This window comes from Eptatretus burgeri, unplaced genomic scaffold (assembly GCF_056783735.1).
Source record: "Eptatretus burgeri isolate ZD-2024b unplaced genomic scaffold, Ebu_testis_v1 Ebu_testis_scaffold_3167, whole genome shotgun sequence".
Classification (NCBI taxonomy): domain Eukaryota; kingdom Metazoa; phylum Chordata; class Myxini; order Myxiniformes; family Myxinidae; genus Eptatretus; species Eptatretus burgeri.
This window is the reverse complement of record NW_028225115.1, coordinates 94,548-112,240: the sequence shown is the minus strand read 5'-3', so window position 1 is coordinate 112,240 and position 17,693 is coordinate 94,548. Positions and strand designations below refer to the sequence as shown.

Below are 17,693 nucleotides of genomic sequence, written 5' to 3'. Positions count from 1 at the left end.
AGTTTCTCCATCCTAGAGATTCTGTTTTTTCCCTCCAGGGTGATTTTTAAAAAATAATTTGAGAACCCTAAATAATTCCCATACATGAAAAACTATGTCAGTTAGGAAGCTCATATTTTCCGTAAATGTAGCTTAATGCTGCAGATATACGTGTTCACCAACAGTGTGTGGATTTGTAGCGGACACGACATCCTTCAAATATCGCCACAAAAAGAAATCTGGCGACGTGAGGATCGAAGTGGCCATAATTTACGCAAAAATACAGGTGACCCTCGGAGAACGCGGGGGACGCGTTCCTGCAAAACGTCCTGTTATCCGAAAACGTGTTGTGGGGCAGCATTTAACATCTAAAAACAGGGGGTTATGTTCCAAATGGGGAGGATTTCAACCTTTTCAGGTTGAAGATTGACATAAAAACCTCAAAAAGCAGGAAATGATGCGTAAACATAACATATAACAAATATAAACATTACAGTTAATGACTTTTCAAAACGTGTTGTCATGGTTGGGGTTGGATTCGGTACTTATTGCTTTGTGCAGGTTTATTCAGGTGTGGCAGGTTGTCCGGTTGAGGTTGAAGGCTCAGAAGATGAAATGGATGCCGATTCGCTTGGGAGTCGTTTAAAGAACTTCATAATAGAGATTTGAGTGGCTGCCTTCATTTTGTGTTCATCGACCTACTTGGAACATTTCAGGACATTCTTCATCAAAGATGGCCATGGCTTCATGGACCAATTTGAAACCTTTGGCCATAACTTTTGTCATGAGGGTTTGAACAATCAGGATTTGATTCTGATTTCTCTCTGATGCGCTCCTCCTCTAGAGCCAGGAGATCTTCATTGCTCAGCTCCTCCCAGTGTGAGAGAAGCACATTCTCAACATCGTCTTCGTCGACCTCCTCAAATCCCACTTGCAGGGCTATGTCCACAATCTGTTGCCTTGCTTTGCTGACTTTAGCCTCCACGATGAAAATGTTGATTGATGGAGACGAAAATGTTGGAAATGAATGTGGGGCTGGGCATGTGTTTCCAGTACTGTTCAATTTCATCGAGGTTGCTTGCAGGTAACTGTCTCACTTTTACTTTCAGGTGACTGTCTCACTTTTACTTACAGGTGACAATGGTGAAGAATCAATTTAAAATTCTAGTCAGATCCGGATCTTCACCAAAAATCGAATCCTTTCTTTCCTTGTCACACACTCAACGTGTCCACCAAGTGTCATCAGAATCCGTCCACAACTTTTTTGAGATATCGTGCTCTATATCAGTTTAGCCCGATCTCTCAATGGTGAAGAATCGATGTGAAAAAATTCTAGTGGTTGGATCCTGATCCGGATCTTCACCAAAATCGAATGAGTTCGTCCTTGCCACACACCCAACCTGTCCACAAAATTTTTGTCTGGATCCGTCCACAACGTTTTGAGATATCCCTGTACACAAACAAACAGACAAACAAACAGACAGAAAGGGGGTGAAAACATAATCTCCTTCACCTCCGGTGGCGGAGGTGAACATATTTACCCACGTTCACCTCAAGGAGTTTGATATTCTTTCCTCCAAACTCAACACGCCTTGACAGACGTGGTGGAAATGTTGCTTTTCTGTTTTCAGAAATGTTGTTGTTTCTACTTTTTAGAACCACTCATCAGAAGAAACGCAAGTTTGATGATCTTCGTGGCAAAGAAGAAAGTGATGCTTTGATTAAAACGGAAGCTCATCTGGTTATCCCGAACATTGTAAGTTGTGAAACTCATTGACTTTATGATAATCCAATTTCATATTTTATCAGGTTTTCTTTACTGTCATTGTTTTTCTTCCTATTTTTTAATTAACATTTATTGTGTGTCGGTAGTTTTTTTAAACTGTTTTTATTATTATTATTTTTAAATGTTTTAAAACAAAATTATAATTCGATATATATTTTTTAATTATTTTTTAATTTTTTTTTTTTTTTTTTTCCCATGCCCAAGGATTTTTTTTTGTGTGTCTGTCAATTATTTTGTTCAAGAGATTGTGATGAAAGTTGTAAATGGATGCCCTCAATCAAAACATATGGTCATGATTATCTCATCCACATTTGATTCTGTCTGGGAAACCATCCTGATTTCGAAACTGCGAGTTGAGGATCTGTCGGGTTCCCTTTTAGACTGGCTTTCAGATTTCCCATGCGCTTCCAAGCAGCAGCTTGCTTTGGATGGAATTTATCCAATCCCTTATTGGGTGGCAGGATTGTGAGGCAATGGGATTTTTGGGGATTGTGAGGCATTGGGATTGTGGGGGTTGTGAGGCGGAGTCCACGTCTCCAAAGTGCAGTCTTCCCAATCCCGACGATGAAGCAGAGTGGGAGATGAAGAACGCCAGTGAGACGAAGAAAGCAAGAGCATGATCATGAGTGAGAGAGAGGACAAGCCGAGAGGGAGGAGGAGAGAGCTATTTCTCTCGAAGTCGAAGGTCCAAGTCACGCGTGCAAGTACAGCAGCAGGCCTCGTAGTCTCTGGGACTACCTTCACCTGTGGCAAGTCCCATGATTGACGAAGCGTGTTATGAGATTGAGGTCAAGGGTGTATTAGTCAAGCGAATTATGATAATGAGATTATTATTGTGACCTTCATGAGCGTATGATGAGATTGAGGATTCTTCACTCCTTGGTTGTCATTTTCCTGGTCTCTGTATACACTCCGGATGAGGCGAATGATCTCACTGTGAATGAGGCATTCGATGCCACACTCAAGTCTGTGGTTGTGATCAGTACCCAACTTCCCCAGGTGAGATATGCTTGTAGTCTTGGGGGATTTCAATGCATTGACCTGAACTGACAGGGATGGTTATGAGACATGTGCTGGTCCCCATATGTCTGGAACGATGAACCAGAATAGCACCAAGTTCTTTGACTTCACAAGAAGTCGTGGTCTTAGGCTGGCTGCTTCATTGTTTCACTGCCTGCAGGCTCATCGCTGGGCTTGGTATTCCATTGCTGATGGTGTGGCAATGGAGATTGACCATATGCTGCCTGATGGGTACTGGAGGAACAATCAGAACTGTATGGTCTGGCAGAGTGCTCCATTCTTCAATACCGACCGCAGGCTTGTTGTTGCAACTCTGAAGTTGCAGATTAAATCCAGGAGATTGGTAACAATCCCAGCCTCGGCTGGATTTTGGCAAACTAAAGGAGAAGAGCGTAGCTGAGGAGTTTGCAGACAGGCTGAGTGGGGATTTGGTGAGATTTGGGGTTTTGGGGAATCCTGAAGAGATGTGGAGTGCCTTCAAGACTACCTTCCTTGATGTTGCCGGTGGATGTCTTGGAACCCACTGTCAGCCAAAGAAGAACTTTGTCTCCCAAGAGAGACTGGATACCATTGATCAGAGTCGCAGGGCAAGACTTCATGGCAGAGCTGAGCTGTTCTGAGAGTTTAGGCGTAAAACTGGACCTGCGCTGAGGGCAGACAGACAAGGAGGCCTATCTTCGAGGAATCTGAGAAGTGGTGGAGCATCACCTGTGGTCAAGTGATTCTCAGCCTATTCACAGAAGAATTTGTGCATTGCATTCCTCAAAGCATGTTTCTCTGTGTACAGCTGTTCAATCGGAGGGTGCACGTCACTTGACAGAGGAGTCCAAAGTGAAGGCCCGCTCGGCCAGTTACTTTGAGCGGATATGCCAGGCTGACCCACCGGCTGTTGAGTTCGATGTCAGGGGTGAAACTACCCCGATTATTGACCCTCCAGCTGTTGAGGGTATGTGATTGGAGCACAGGCATCATCCCAACTGACTGGAAAAGTGGCCTTGTTGTCCCTTTCTAGAAAGGGAAGGGTGATCGCCAGGACCGCAACAACCACCGAGAATGATACTGCTCTCAGTGCCGGGCAAGGTCTTTGCTTGGCTAATTCTTGAAAGGGTTTTCCAAAATCTACTTGAGCACCAGCGCCAAGAGAAGTTGGGCTTGAAAGTAAAGGGCTTGTGTATGAACCAAACCAACCCTGAACCAAAGCTTGAAAGCTTGTATATATATATATATATATATATATATATATATATATATATATATATATATATATATATATATATATATATATATATATATATATATATATATATATATATATATATATATATATATATATATATATATATATATATATACAAGCAAAGCCAGGAAACAAATGAAACCCATGGGAATTATCCATTAGAATTACCCATTACAATCACCCTTTAGAATCACCCTTTAAAATTACCCTTTGAAATCACCCTTTAGAATCACCCTTTAGAATTATCTATTTTTGACTCAGGGAAAGATGGAAGTATGGAAATAGCCAAATGTTGAAGCAACTTCACCCCTTAACAATTTAAGAAGTCAATGTTTCATTACAGATACAGCCGATGAGTATGTTGAACAATCCGATGCGATGTTTGGAACATTGCTTTTTTTTCTAGGTTTTGACTCCCACTTTGGATGACATCCAGCTGGCAATCATCAAGATTGTTCATATGATTGTGGGTGTCAGCAAAGGTGTTGTGTACGAAAGTAAGCAACGTTGTGCCTTGCTTTCCAACAAACATGAAGGAGGCAAAAGAAAATCTGCCTTGAAGGATGACAGTAAGAAATAGCAATATCTGAAAACAACCATTGACTTGTCAATATCTTGAAAAAAAAATCGTTTCAAAGGAGGAATGGCATGTGTCAAAAAGTTTATATTTATATATATATATATATATATATATATGTATATATATATATATGTATATATATATATATATATATATATATATATATATATATATATATATGTATATATATATATATTTTAATATTATATATATTTTAATATTATATATATTTTAATATTATATATAATTATATATATATATATATAAATGTACTCCACTATTAGAAAGATTTAGAACACCCCTATTTTTCCAGTTTTTTCAGAATATTAGACATTTAAAGTCCAGTGAATAACCTGAAATGGTACAAAGCACAGAGGTAAACTGCCAGAGGTTAAAAAAAGTTTAGGTTTCCAAAAACTGAAAAATAATGTAAATTTCAGAGTTGTTAAAAAAGGCCCTTTTCAGGGAACAAGTAATAGGTTCGCAACTGCAGCTGTTCTGCAGCAATGGAAGTAAATTAAGCCTTGAACGATAATGCAAACACTCCCTCCAGGTGTCCCAACTTTTGTTGATTAGTTACAAACCCTCTGTCTGAATAAAAGCAGTGTTGGAACAGACTTTGTGCTGCACTGTCTGAAGCATTATTTGGACAATATTGCACTGTAGGAAGTCGAATATTACGATCATAATGGCAAGAAAAAGACAATTAACAAAGGAAGACAGACAGACCATTATAACCCTGAAAAGTGTCGGTCTTTCCTTCAGAGAAATTGCAAAGAAGCCAAGGTGTCAGTGAGTACAGTTTCCAACACCATTAAAAGGCACTTGGAAACTTTTGGAAACTCTGAGAGGAAGAGGTCTGGCAGACCCAAAGCCACAACACAATCAGAAGACAAGTTTCTGAGAGTCCACACCTTGCGTGATAGGCGGCTCACAGGACAGCAGCTTCAAGCACAGCTTAACACTGGTTGAAGAAAGGAAGTTTCAGTTTCAACTGTGAAGAGAAGACTTCAAGCTGCAGGCAGTAATAAAGCCATTGCTGAGATGGCAAAATATGAAAAAGAGGCTTGCCTGGGCCATGATGCACCACCAGTGGACGACTGAAAACTGGAAGAAGGTCTTATGGACCGATGAATCAAAATTTGAAATCTTCAGATCATCACGCAGGGTTTTTTACACCGTCGAGTAGGCGAAAGGATGGTTCCTCAGTGTGTGACACCAACTGTCAAACATGGAGGAGGAAGCGTGATGACCTGGGGCTCTTTTGCTGGATACAGAGTCGGTGACTTGCACAGAGTGACTGGCACCCTGAACCAAAAGGGCTACCACAGCATTTTGCAGCGCCATGCGATACCCTCTGGTCTACACCTAGTTGGTCAGGGGTTCATCCTACAGCAAGATAACGCCCCAAAACATACCTCCAGGCTATGTCAGAACTACCTCAGAAGAAAAGAACAAGACAGTCGGCTTCAAATCATGGAATGGCCAGCACAGTCTCCAGACTTAAACCCCATCGAGCTGGTTTAGCATGAACTGGACAGAAGGGGGAAAGCAAAGCAACCTACAAGTGCAACACATTTGTGGGAACTTCTGCAACAGTGTTGGGAAGAACTTTCAGAACAATATTTGATTTCCATTGTGGAAAGAATGCCACGAGTATGTTCGGCTGTTATATCTGCAAAAGGTGGCGACTTTGATGAGTCAAATATTTAGATTAAATTTTGTTCAACAAAACGATTCTGTGATTTGTTTTTTTACCTGCAATTGTTTATTTGTTCTATGCTTTCATTTCAGAGTACATTGAAACATGAAACTGCTTAAATTTCAGTAAAATCTGAAAAATGAGGGTGTTCTCAAACTTTTGACCGGGAGAGTATTTATACATGCATACAGTATATAATATGTTATATATGATATAGAAATTTATATAGATATCTGTCGATGTATATAAAATCTTTTTAGTGCATAAGTACACCAAAAGGGTGTGCATTCAAACTGTGTTTCCACATTGTCTCGAGTCGCTAATCTGCATTTGATCACTTGGCTGTGCCTTGATGTTTTTGAGGGTGGAGGAGCAGCAGATGAAATGTGAATCCTATCCAGGTTCCTCCTCAAGACTTCATCTTTGCTTTTTGCTGGTCCAGGTTCCTTCTGATTTCTTCAATGCAAGACTGTACTAATTTGGTCTTCCATTTGATTTGAATTGAATCTCTTTTAATTCCATTCTAAATTCAACTGAATAATGATGAAAAACGTCATGTCTCAGGGCAGTTGTCCGATCAAAGCGGGACATCTTTATACCCGGTCATCATGACCAGCAGTTATAAAGTATATATATATATATATATATATATATATATATATATATATATATATATATATATATATATATATATATATATATATATATATATATATATATATATATATATCCCTGTAATCTTTCTATGTTGAAATAGATGAAGAGAATGTTCAAATTCCTTTTGTCGACACGATGTCGGGTCCATGGAATGGATGAAGGTTGCTTCTCACATGCATAAATGCATTGCAGTTCGACCTCGGCTTAAAATCTTGAACATATCTGCATCGGACTGGTCTGCACAATCTGTCTGCAATGGAGAACCCATGGCCACCCCATCAGTTTGGACATACATGATGTTGTTGAAACTAAATGAAACTTACCTCGTTGTTGCATTCATCAATTCCACAAAAACTTGTTCTGAGATCTGCGGATGTTCCAGATCACCGTGATATAGTAGATGCGCACACATATCAATAGTCTCTGTCAGTCGGACATTTGTGAACAAGCTTTGTGTGTCAAACGAGGCCATTACCTTGTCCGCACTTGTCGATGTTGTCGCATGTATTGCTTCTGCGAATGTGAACGAATCTTTTATCACGAATTGCGAAAGTGACTCTAATACTGGTTGCAGTGCCTCTCTCAACCACTTGGCCGGCTCATGTTATGCCGACCCAATCATGGACAATATCGGTCGTAGTGGGACATTTTCCTAATGGATCTTGGGCAACCCATACATTCTTGGACCCTGAGCTCCAACAGGTTTAATTCTGTTTTACTGCTCCTGAGATTAGGGGTTCTTAGACCCCATTTTGGGTCCGTGGATGGGCTTCAGGGGGTCCGTGAACAAGGCGCATAAAAATGAATTAAAATTTCTTTTCGCGAGCTTTTTGTAAAATGTTTTATTTTTTGTCTGTGTGCAGGATGTTATGTACTTATTCTTGCTTACTGAAGACGAGTAGATCTGAAAGGTAGGTTGAAATGGGATGCCACTGAATGTACACAGTCAGGTAACATACAGTCGTCATCATCGTCAAGTTATGACTTCTGGAATAGTTCCCGTCGATAGAAATTGAAGAGAATGTACCCTGCCCCAGATTTTAGCGCTGGCCACTGGACCTCGTGTTTACAGTTTGGTGTCGTCGTCTGCACGACCTCCACCCAGTGCCACTCCATAATTAAGTGCTTATTTCTCACTTTCCACGGCTTGTCACGACTCAGGAATCTTCTCATTTCGTGGTGAGGTTTAAAACTTGAGAGCATCTTCAGATACATGTTTTTTTTTTTCCTTTACAATTATACTGTATATTCACTTTCCCATCAATATAAATTTCCCATCTTCCTGCATCACGCACTTCCCACAAGCATCTTCCTATAAGGTTGCTTATCGCATTGCCAAACAAAAGAAGCCACACACAATTGGAGAGACTTTAGTAAAGCCATGTGCCCTGGACATGGTCGAGCTGGTTTGTGGATTGGAGCTGAGAAAGAAAATTGAAGCAGTGTCTTTGTCAAATGACGTCATACATTCCAGAATAGTTGATATTTATTGTCATATTTTGAAGCATGTCATGGAGGAATTTGGCAGCTGCGCCATTTCCCTTCAGTATGCAACTGGATGAAAGTACTGACACGTCTCGGTGCGGCCAGTTCCTTGTTTTCGTCCGTTATGTGCATGCTGATGCCATCAAAGAAGAATTCCTATTTTGTGAGCCTCTTTTGCAAACCTCTTTTTTTGAGAGAAAAGGAAAGTCCACTCTCGGAACAGTTTGACAGGGACGAATTCATTCACGGCTTGGCTTATTTGACGGATATTTTTGGCCATATGAATGTGATAAGTCTTTTGATTCAAGGCCCTGCAGTCACCATTATGGATTCTGCTGAAAACCGACAAGCTCTTTTGGCCAAGCTGCCACTGTGGAAGAGGAGATTGGAGGCAGACAACTATGCAAACTTTCCAATGCTGGAGGAAGTGCTTCTGCAGGATGGTGTCGAGAGAGACAAAGTCAAAGTCAATTTCTCTGCAGGTAGAAATGTGCAGACACCTGGAAACACTACAGAACTCTTTTGACGGTTACTTCTGCTCAGATGACCTTAAAGTTCAAACGTGGATTCGTAATCCTTTCCTTGCTGATAGAATTTGTATTTATTGACATGTCCATCACTTTGACGGGCGAGGATGGGGCTCGTTAATCAATTGTTTTTGTGGGCAAGATTCCATTTTCATGTTCCATTGCCCATAAAAACATTTACTGATTGCTCGGTCTCTGGAGGCAACTGATGGAAGCTTTGATTCTTGACCTTATAAGGTTCAAGGGAGATAAAAAAAATTCCTCGCTCATGACCTTTATCGGTGAAATGGAGAAGGACGTCGCTGTGAATGTGTCCATCACTTTGACGGGTGGGGATAGGGCTCCACAATCTTTTGTTTTTGTGGGCAAGATTATATTTTCATGTTCCATTACCTGAAAAAATATTTACCGATTGCTCGGTCTCTGGAGACAACTCACGGAAGATTTGATTCTTGACCTTATTAGGTTGAAGGTGGATGAAAATTACTCGCTCATTCCCTTTATCGGTGAAATGGAGATGGTAGTCACTGTGGATGTGTCGATCACTTTGAAGGACCTGGATGGGGCTCGTCATTCAATTGTTTTTGTGGGCAAGATTGCATTTTCATGTTCCGTTTCCCGTAAAAAAACATTTACCGATTGCTCGGTCTCTGGAGACCATTCACTGAAGCTCTGATTCTTGACCTCATAAGATTCAAGGTAGATGAAAATTTATCTTGAGACAGTCAAGCTGCATCCTCTTCCCTTTGTGCATCCACACATCCACGTTATCGTGATAAATAATTGTGATTCTCGTTTTCTCCTTCGCATCTGGAAAACACGACCATCATTCCATCACGATCATCACCCTGGCCTAATTTACTGCATTTTGTTGAATTAATGTTTGGGGTTATCATTTCATCATTGTGTACAGCACAAAAATATGCAGAAAGGAGGTTGGAAAGAAGTGACAAAAGCAACTTCCCTTTGAGATCACAGGAGGCTCAGGTTTGAGCCAGACACTTATGCTCATTAAAACCCCTCCAGCAGCTCATAGTTATTGTTTTTTTTTAATCGATTGATGTCCACAGTTGATTGCTTGAAAAGATTCATGTTTGATTTGGGCTTCCAGAGTCATCCAATGGTTGATGCCTTTTCAATGGTTCCTGTCTTTTTACGAACCATTTCAGCACACTCAAGTACTGCATACACAAGATAATATGACATCACAATTAGGGTGATTATTTATTTAATTCTTCACCTTCTAAAATATACCATAAGTGAGGGACGAGGAAGTCATGTGACTTGTTAAATAAGGTGGTGTAAAAAGTTGGCATGTCATAAATGCATCAAAAGGATTGATTTTTTCTGAGGTTTTTGTCTGCTCTTGGGGTTCATCCAAAATCCCTTCCACCCCCAATTCCCCTTCCCACTCGTCCCCGCTCTTATAGCGCAGTGTTTCTCCATGCGTTAACAAGCATTCTAATCCCACATCACATCATCTTTTTCTCCGTCTGTCAAAATTGAGAACATGGAAACAGGAAAAGCAATTACCCCCACCCCACCCCCTCAAAGCTTCATGTGTCCCCTTTCGGCATCCCTCCTCACCCCACTCTTTCAGTGCTTACCCTTCACTGAACCCCCTAAATGCTTCCACCTCACCTCCGAAATCCATCTCGCCTCCACTACATCACACTTCCACTTCCACCTCACCTTCACTGCACCCGCTAAATGTTTCCACCTCAACAAGTGTGTGTGTGCATTCTGAAACCTTCCCCCTCGTCCCACGCTGTCAAACCTTCACCCCCACACCCCACACACTCAAATATTCCCCAGCACCCAACAAACACAAACCCTCACCCTCACCCCGCACACTCAAACCTTCCCCTGCACCCCCACACACAATCTTTCCCTCACACAAACTTTTCCCCGCCCCCTGCATACTGAACATTCACCCGCACCCCACTCACTCAAACTGTCCCTGCACACTCAAACCTTTGCCACACACTCAAACCTTCCCCTTCTCCCCTATACACAAAGCCTGACCTTGCCCTCCCACCCCCCCAAATCCTGCACCGCCCCAATGCTTCTCAAACTCTGTGGACCTCAACCATCCAAGGTCCTCCCTCTAATCAACCAGATATCTGTTTTACAGAATCCTTCCTTCCTCAGGAAATCCCTGAATCCTTCTTGTGTCTCCCCAGTAACTGTCTCCTCCAATTTGATAAGCCTTAACCATGCCCCGGTGGTGCATTTTACATCAAAAACTCAATTTCTCACTGCCCCTGGATTGATGTTGCACCTCTCAACCCCCAGGAGTACCTCAAGCTGCGACCTCCCCTCCACTCCTACCTCTTGTTCTTCTGTGTGTTGGACCATCTCCTTACAGTGACGACCCCATCTACCTCTCTCTCTATCTCTCTCTCTCTCTCTCTCTCTCTCTCTCTCTCTCTCTCTCTCTCTCTCTCTCTCTCTCTCTCTCTGTACCCACCCCTCCCTTTTGTCCAAGAAGTTTCTGTCAACCCTCGACTCTGACTCTGAAACTGGACCAGACAAACGACATCAGCTCAACGTGTCCTAAAAAACCTGCTCTGCTGCTCTTGCACATCCTCTTTCTGCTCTTTTCACCCTGTCATTCACCCTGAGACATCTTCTATCTCCTTGGAAACCAGAGAACATCACTGGATTGCATTACAAAGGTGCAAAAACAGATCCCCAAAACTACAGACCAATTAGCTTCCTTCCAATTCTCCGAAAGGTCATTGACTCTATCGTCTCAGCTGATATGAGATCCTTACTTTTCTCCAATAGCCTCCTCTCAGATCACCAACTTGGATTCATACCAGGTCACTCTGCCTTGGACATGTTGGTGCTGCTCACACAACAATGGATTGAGGCCCTCAATGTCAGATGTGAGATCAGGGCCGTCTCTCTGGACATATCTCATGCTTTCGATACAGTCTGACGTCCGACCTTGCTCTCCAAGCTCTTTGCCTCTGGCATCCAAGGCCGACTCCACACATGCCTTACTGACTTTCTCTGGTCTTGTAGCCAATGTGTGGCTCTCCATGGAATCCTTTCATCTCCTCTCCCTGCCAAGCCTGGAGTTCTCCAATGTGGTGTTCTGGGCCCAGTGATAGTCCTGATCTTCACAAATGATATCACTGACTCTCAGGAAAATCCCCTTATCTATCTGCTGAAGACTCCCTCCTCTGTTGTGACATCCCTCATCCTTCAGACAGGCAGGCAGCAGCCTCTTCCCTCTCTCCAGACCTTGACAAAATCACAAGCTGGTGAAACACTTGGGATATATCTTTCAATCTTGACAAATCTCACACTCTCACTCTCTCTTCAAAAGGTATGTGTGGCGACCTCCCCCCGCCCCTTCTACTTTCTTGAAAATCCTCTTGAGGAAGTTCAGTCACTCTCGCTCCTTGGTTTCACAAGCAGACACGATCCTTCTTGGGAAAACCACATTTCAAAGTTGGCCGCCAAAGGCAGTTGCCGACTGTGCATCCTCCGTTGTCCAGTATCCTTCCTTGTAAGATCTGAATTCCTTTCTACCAACAAGGTCTTTCATATGCAGCTATCTGGAGTACTGTCCTCCTCTCTGGGCTGAATCCCTTGCCTCATGCCTTCCTCAGCTTGATACTGTGATCACTTTCCCATCACAGAGAGGTCGGTGGTCTCGAGACCACGTCCTATCTGGTCTTGTACCCTCTGCCCTCGTCTCCTCCAGGTTTCAGCAGGGTGCACACAGTCTCCCACCAACCCCCTTCTGATGAAACTCTCAAAATCCAGGATCACTGTCCACCTCCACTCATTTGTTCCTCTTTTTTTTACCACTTGTGGTACAAACTTGCACATCTTCAATCTCATTCTTTCCTCCAGGTTTTCAAGACAGCTGTTCATCACCATCTCAGATCCAAAACCATGATGTTTTCTGTCCTCGTTAACCCCACCCAAATCCCGACTCTTACCAATTTTCCAGTTTTCCCTCCTTGGAGTTTCCTTTCTGTATCCATCTTATCCACCCCACGCATGCGTCTCTTGCGGCCTGTTTTTTGTCTGTTATGTCCTGATACATTCAGTATACTCGCTCTTCCACTCGCCTTGACTATGTATCCAAATTTTAAACAAGGACAAATGTGTCCAAGAGCAGCGTCCGAAAGGTTTTGTCGGCTAAAAAAACAAACAAACAAACAAAAAAAACCAACAACAACTTCTGATATTTCGTCACGTGCCTTGATTAAGCCAATAGCGAGACCCGTCATAGTGTATTTACGTATTTACGAAATATAGTGTATTGACGAAATAAATAATGTATTTACGAAATTACAATATATTAAATAGAATAATCTTTAAATAGTAACGTGAACTTTTCGAAACTTTAAAGCAAATGTCCGAATATATTTAAAAGTTCATGATAGATGCTCTCAAAAGGCACCGTCAATGCGAGGATGTGTACAGGTGTTTAGTATTTAATGAGATCTGGATCGTGTATATAAAAGAGCCGAGTCTGAATATAAAGGTTTTGTCTTCACAACAACAACAACAACAACAACAACAACAACAACAACAACAAGAAATACAATGCCGAGCTCTCTTAGAGCAGCATTCGCCATGCGAGACGCTGCTGAAAATGGAGTTGTTCGTGTACCCCCACTATCTCCATTGTTCCATTTGTCCTGTTGTGGCCGAATCCATTCAGTGTTTCAGCTCTTCCATGGACGAGCCGTGCCTGTATACAAATAAGTGTCCTTGTGGGTGTTTTAGTTTGTTTGACTGATTAGCACTTTTGAATCAATGCACAGAATGAGTTGAAAACCGGTGGTTGTACTCGAGGTGTGCACAGGCAGGTTTTTGGTGAAGATTTAAACAGTTCCGTGTAGAGAGCATGGAGGAAGGATGCAAATTCTCTCCAGCTCAATATGTTTGGCACAGCCCCGCTCCCAGTGGGGATGGGTATTTCAGGTCACACTGGAACAGACAATTCTGCGGGAATTATCCCATCCTTAAGGACGAGTTATTCGCTGGTGAACAAATAACTTTGAACCAATCACCCAGTGTTGCCGTAAGTCATTTTGCCCTTCACTGCAGTGGAGTAAATGTTTGTTTCTTATCTTTGATTCTGTTTAAGGTACCCAGTGGGGAACTTCTGATTGTCTTAATAATGTTTTCTGTTATTTTTGCAGAACTTGTTGAAGAAGGTGCTCAAAAATTGAAGATGAATAATGTTTTGGATGAAAACAAAGATGTCCAAGGGCGACTCGTGTTGCTGTCCTGTTCCATTAACTTCTATCGTAAACCTGTTGCAGAGGCCTTAGAAAATGTGGGATGCTTTCAGCAACTCTGGAAAGAAGACAATGAGAAAAAAATAAGGGTACTTTCACATTAATTGTTATATTTTTTCCCTGACAAGCATTGATGATATGGATGAGTGTACGAGGTCCATCTAAAAAAATAACGCGACTGAGCCTGCTGTGTGTGTCCACTGACACAACTTGAACTAGAGGGGGAGCACTCGGGAGAGTGCAAAACCTCTGCAGCCAATACTGCTGGGTCACTCAAGTGAACCTTATATCTTATTCATTTAATTTGATGTCAACAGTGCTGAGAGTTATAGTTCTTTTCTCCATTTTTTGGGGGGACGGGGGGGTGGAAATCACTTAAAACATGTAAAAATGCAAAAAAAAAAAATTTTGTTGAAAAAGTTGCAAATTTTTTTTTTGGGGGGGGGTGGAAATCACTTAAAACATGTAGAAATGCAAAAAAATTTGGGGGTGGGGGTAAAAAAAAAATTGGGGGGGGGGTTGGAAATCACTTAAAACATGTAGAAATGCAAAAAAAAATAAAAATTCTCCAACAATTCTTTTTTGGGGGGGGGACCAAGACCAAAATTTAATGGCATGATCCTTGGACCATACCTAACCCCCCCCCCCACCAAGTTTCGTCGAAACCCGTCGAGGAGTTTTTCCGTAATACTGTTCACAAACAAACAAACAAACAGAAAGGGGTGAAAACAGTAACCTCCATCTATCTTCGATGATGGTGGAGGTTAATGAACTGGTTGCGTCAGTCTTTTGCAACATTCCAGCAATATATATGATTGGTGATGCTTGACTGCGCTCATTGTGTGTTTTTTTTACACGTCGTGCTTTACACTTTGTCTAGTCTGAGTGGAAGGATGCATCGAAGTGTGGAAGAAGAGGATGGACAAGTGTGTGAGACTGGAGGGAAATTATTTTGAAGGGGACAAGCTGTGATTTCAATTTATTTTTTGGAATACAATTTCTGTGAAGTCAGTCCCGTTACTTTTTGGACGGACCTCATATATATTGTTATGGATTTCAGAATCCGATCCGACGAATGCACCCAACCATCCAGGTCCTCAGATAGTTATTTCCCCAAATGCATGTCCAGAATAGACCTATCCCAATGTCTGGTGGGATTCCAAATGTGATGCATTGAGAAGGGTAAGGAATAGATTCCCTCTCTTATGGAAAGCTCCTTTTTCTCTTTACGACAGACACATTCATGCACGTGAGATAGCGTTAGCCCTGCGGAGGCTCGACGCCCTCCTTTTTCCATCGACGTTGACACCCGTTTCTTTCACCGACGCCGAGACCCGCCTTTTTCCATGGATGTTTGACACCCCGTTCAGCAGCTCCATGGACGCTAACCGGCTCTTTTTCATATCGGGCTGAACATTGTGGTGATAATTCTTGTTGACGTTTCATGAGCGCTTCACGTGTTCGCTCGGTAATTCTGACAAATGGCTGCTTTTTGCCGTTCGTCCATCACCACAACCATGGCATCGTAAGCCAGAAATAATCGCGGGACGTGTGGGTTGTCACGGCAACGATTCTCAAACGGGGCGGGGTGGATTTGGCTGGAGTCTCCGCCCACTCAGACTGCTCCGCGTCTCCGCCCACTCAGACTGCTCCGAGTCTCCGCCCACTCAGACTGCTCCGTGTCTCCGCCCACTCAGACTGCTCCGAGTCTCCGCCCACTCAGACTGCTCCGTGTCTCCGCCCACTCAGACTGCTGTTAGGGTGAGGGTTCGTTTGGTTTCACTGTTTGATGCAGTGTTTCACTGTTTGATGCAGTTTTTGACTGTTTGATGCAGAGTTTGACTGTTTGATGCAGTGTTTCACTGTTTGATGCAGTGTTTGACTGTTTGATGTAGTGTTTCACTGTTTGATACAGTAATTGACTGTTTGATGCAGAGTTTGACTGTTTGATGCAGTGTTTGACTGTTTGATGTAGTGTTTCACTGTTTGATGTAGTGTTTCACTGTTTGATGCAGTGTTTGACTGTTTGATGTAGTGTTTCACTGTTTGATACAGTAATTGACTGTTTGATGCAGAGTTTGACTGTTTGATGTAGTGTTTGACTGTTTGATGTAGTGTTTCACTGTTTGATGTAGTGTTTCACTGTTTGATGTAGTGTTTCACTGTTTGATGTAGTGTTTCACTGTTTGATGTAGTGTTTGACTGTTTGATGCAGTGTTTCACTGTTTGATACAGTAATTGACTGTTTGATGCAGAGTTTGACTGTTTGATATAGTGTTTCACTGTTTGATACAGTAATTGACTGTTTGATGCAGTGTTTGACTGTTTGATACAGTGTTTCACTGTTTGATACAGTAATTGACTGTTTGATGCAGTGTTTGACTGTTTGATGCAGTGTTTCACTGTTTCATGCAGTGTTTGACTGTTTGATGTAGTGTTTCACTGTTTGATGTAGTGTTTCACTGTTTGATGCAGTTTTTGACTGTTTCATATAGTGTTTCACTGTTTGATACAGTAATTAACTGTTTGATGCAGAGTTTGACTGTTTGATGCAGTGTTTCACTGTTTGATGCAGTGTTTGACTGTTTGATGTAGTGTTTCACTGTTTGATGTCGTGTTTCACTGTTTGATGTAGTGTTTCACTGTTTGATACAGTAATTGACTGTTTGATGTAGTGTTTGACTGTTTGATGTAGTGTTTGACTGTTTGATGTAGTGTTTCGCTGTTTGATGCAGTGTTTCACTGTTTGATGCAGTGTTTCACTGTTTGATGCAGTGTTTCACTGTTTGATGCAGTAATTGACTGTTTGATGTAGTGTTTGACTGTTTGATGTAGTGTTTCACTTTTTGATGCAGTAATTGACTGTTTGATGTAGTGTTTCACTGTTTGATGCAGTGTTTCACTGTTTGATGCAGTGTTTCACTGTTTGATGCAGTGTTTCACTGTTTGATGCAGTGTTTCACTGTTTGATGTAGTGTTTCACTGTTTGATGCAGTGTTTGACTGTGTGATGCAGTGTTTCACTGTTTGATTCAGTGTTTCACTGTTTGATGCAGTGTTTCACTGTTTGTTGCAGTGTTTCACTGTTTGATGTCGTGTTTCACTGTGTGATGCGGTGTTTCACTGTTTGATGCAGTGTTTCACTGTTTGATGCAGTGTTTGACTGTTTGATGTAGTGTTTCACTGTTTGATGCAGTGTTTGACTGTTTGATGCAGTGTTTCACTGTTTGATGCAGTGTTTGACTGTTTGATGCAGTGTTTGACTGTTTGATGCAGTGATTGACTGTTTGATGCAGTGTTTGACTGTTTGACGCAGTGTTTCACTGTTTAATGTAGTGTTTGACTGTTTGATGCAGTGTTTGACTGATTGATGTGGTTTGACTGTTTGATCAATTGCAACTCACAAAATCCAATGTCTCCAAGGAAAGTACATTCAATTAGATTATTT

The 17,693-nt window shown here is 41.9% G+C and overlaps 1 protein-coding gene across 1 annotated transcript in view; it reads left to right on the top strand.

Annotated features, from left to right (window-relative positions):
* Positions 1–17,693, top strand: part of LOC147006535 (dynein axonemal heavy chain 8-like) — a 262,978-nt gene that overhangs the window by 150,948 nt on the left and 94,337 nt on the right. Inside the window, exons 15-17 of the mRNA XM_085868614.1 lie at positions 1,636–1,735; positions 4,429–4,591; positions 14,148–14,335. Of these exons, the coding sequence (XP_085724740.1) occupies positions 1,636–1,735; positions 4,429–4,591; positions 14,148–14,335 (451 nt within the window). The remainder of the gene's footprint in view (positions 1–1,635; positions 1,736–4,428; positions 4,592–14,147; positions 14,336–17,693) is intronic.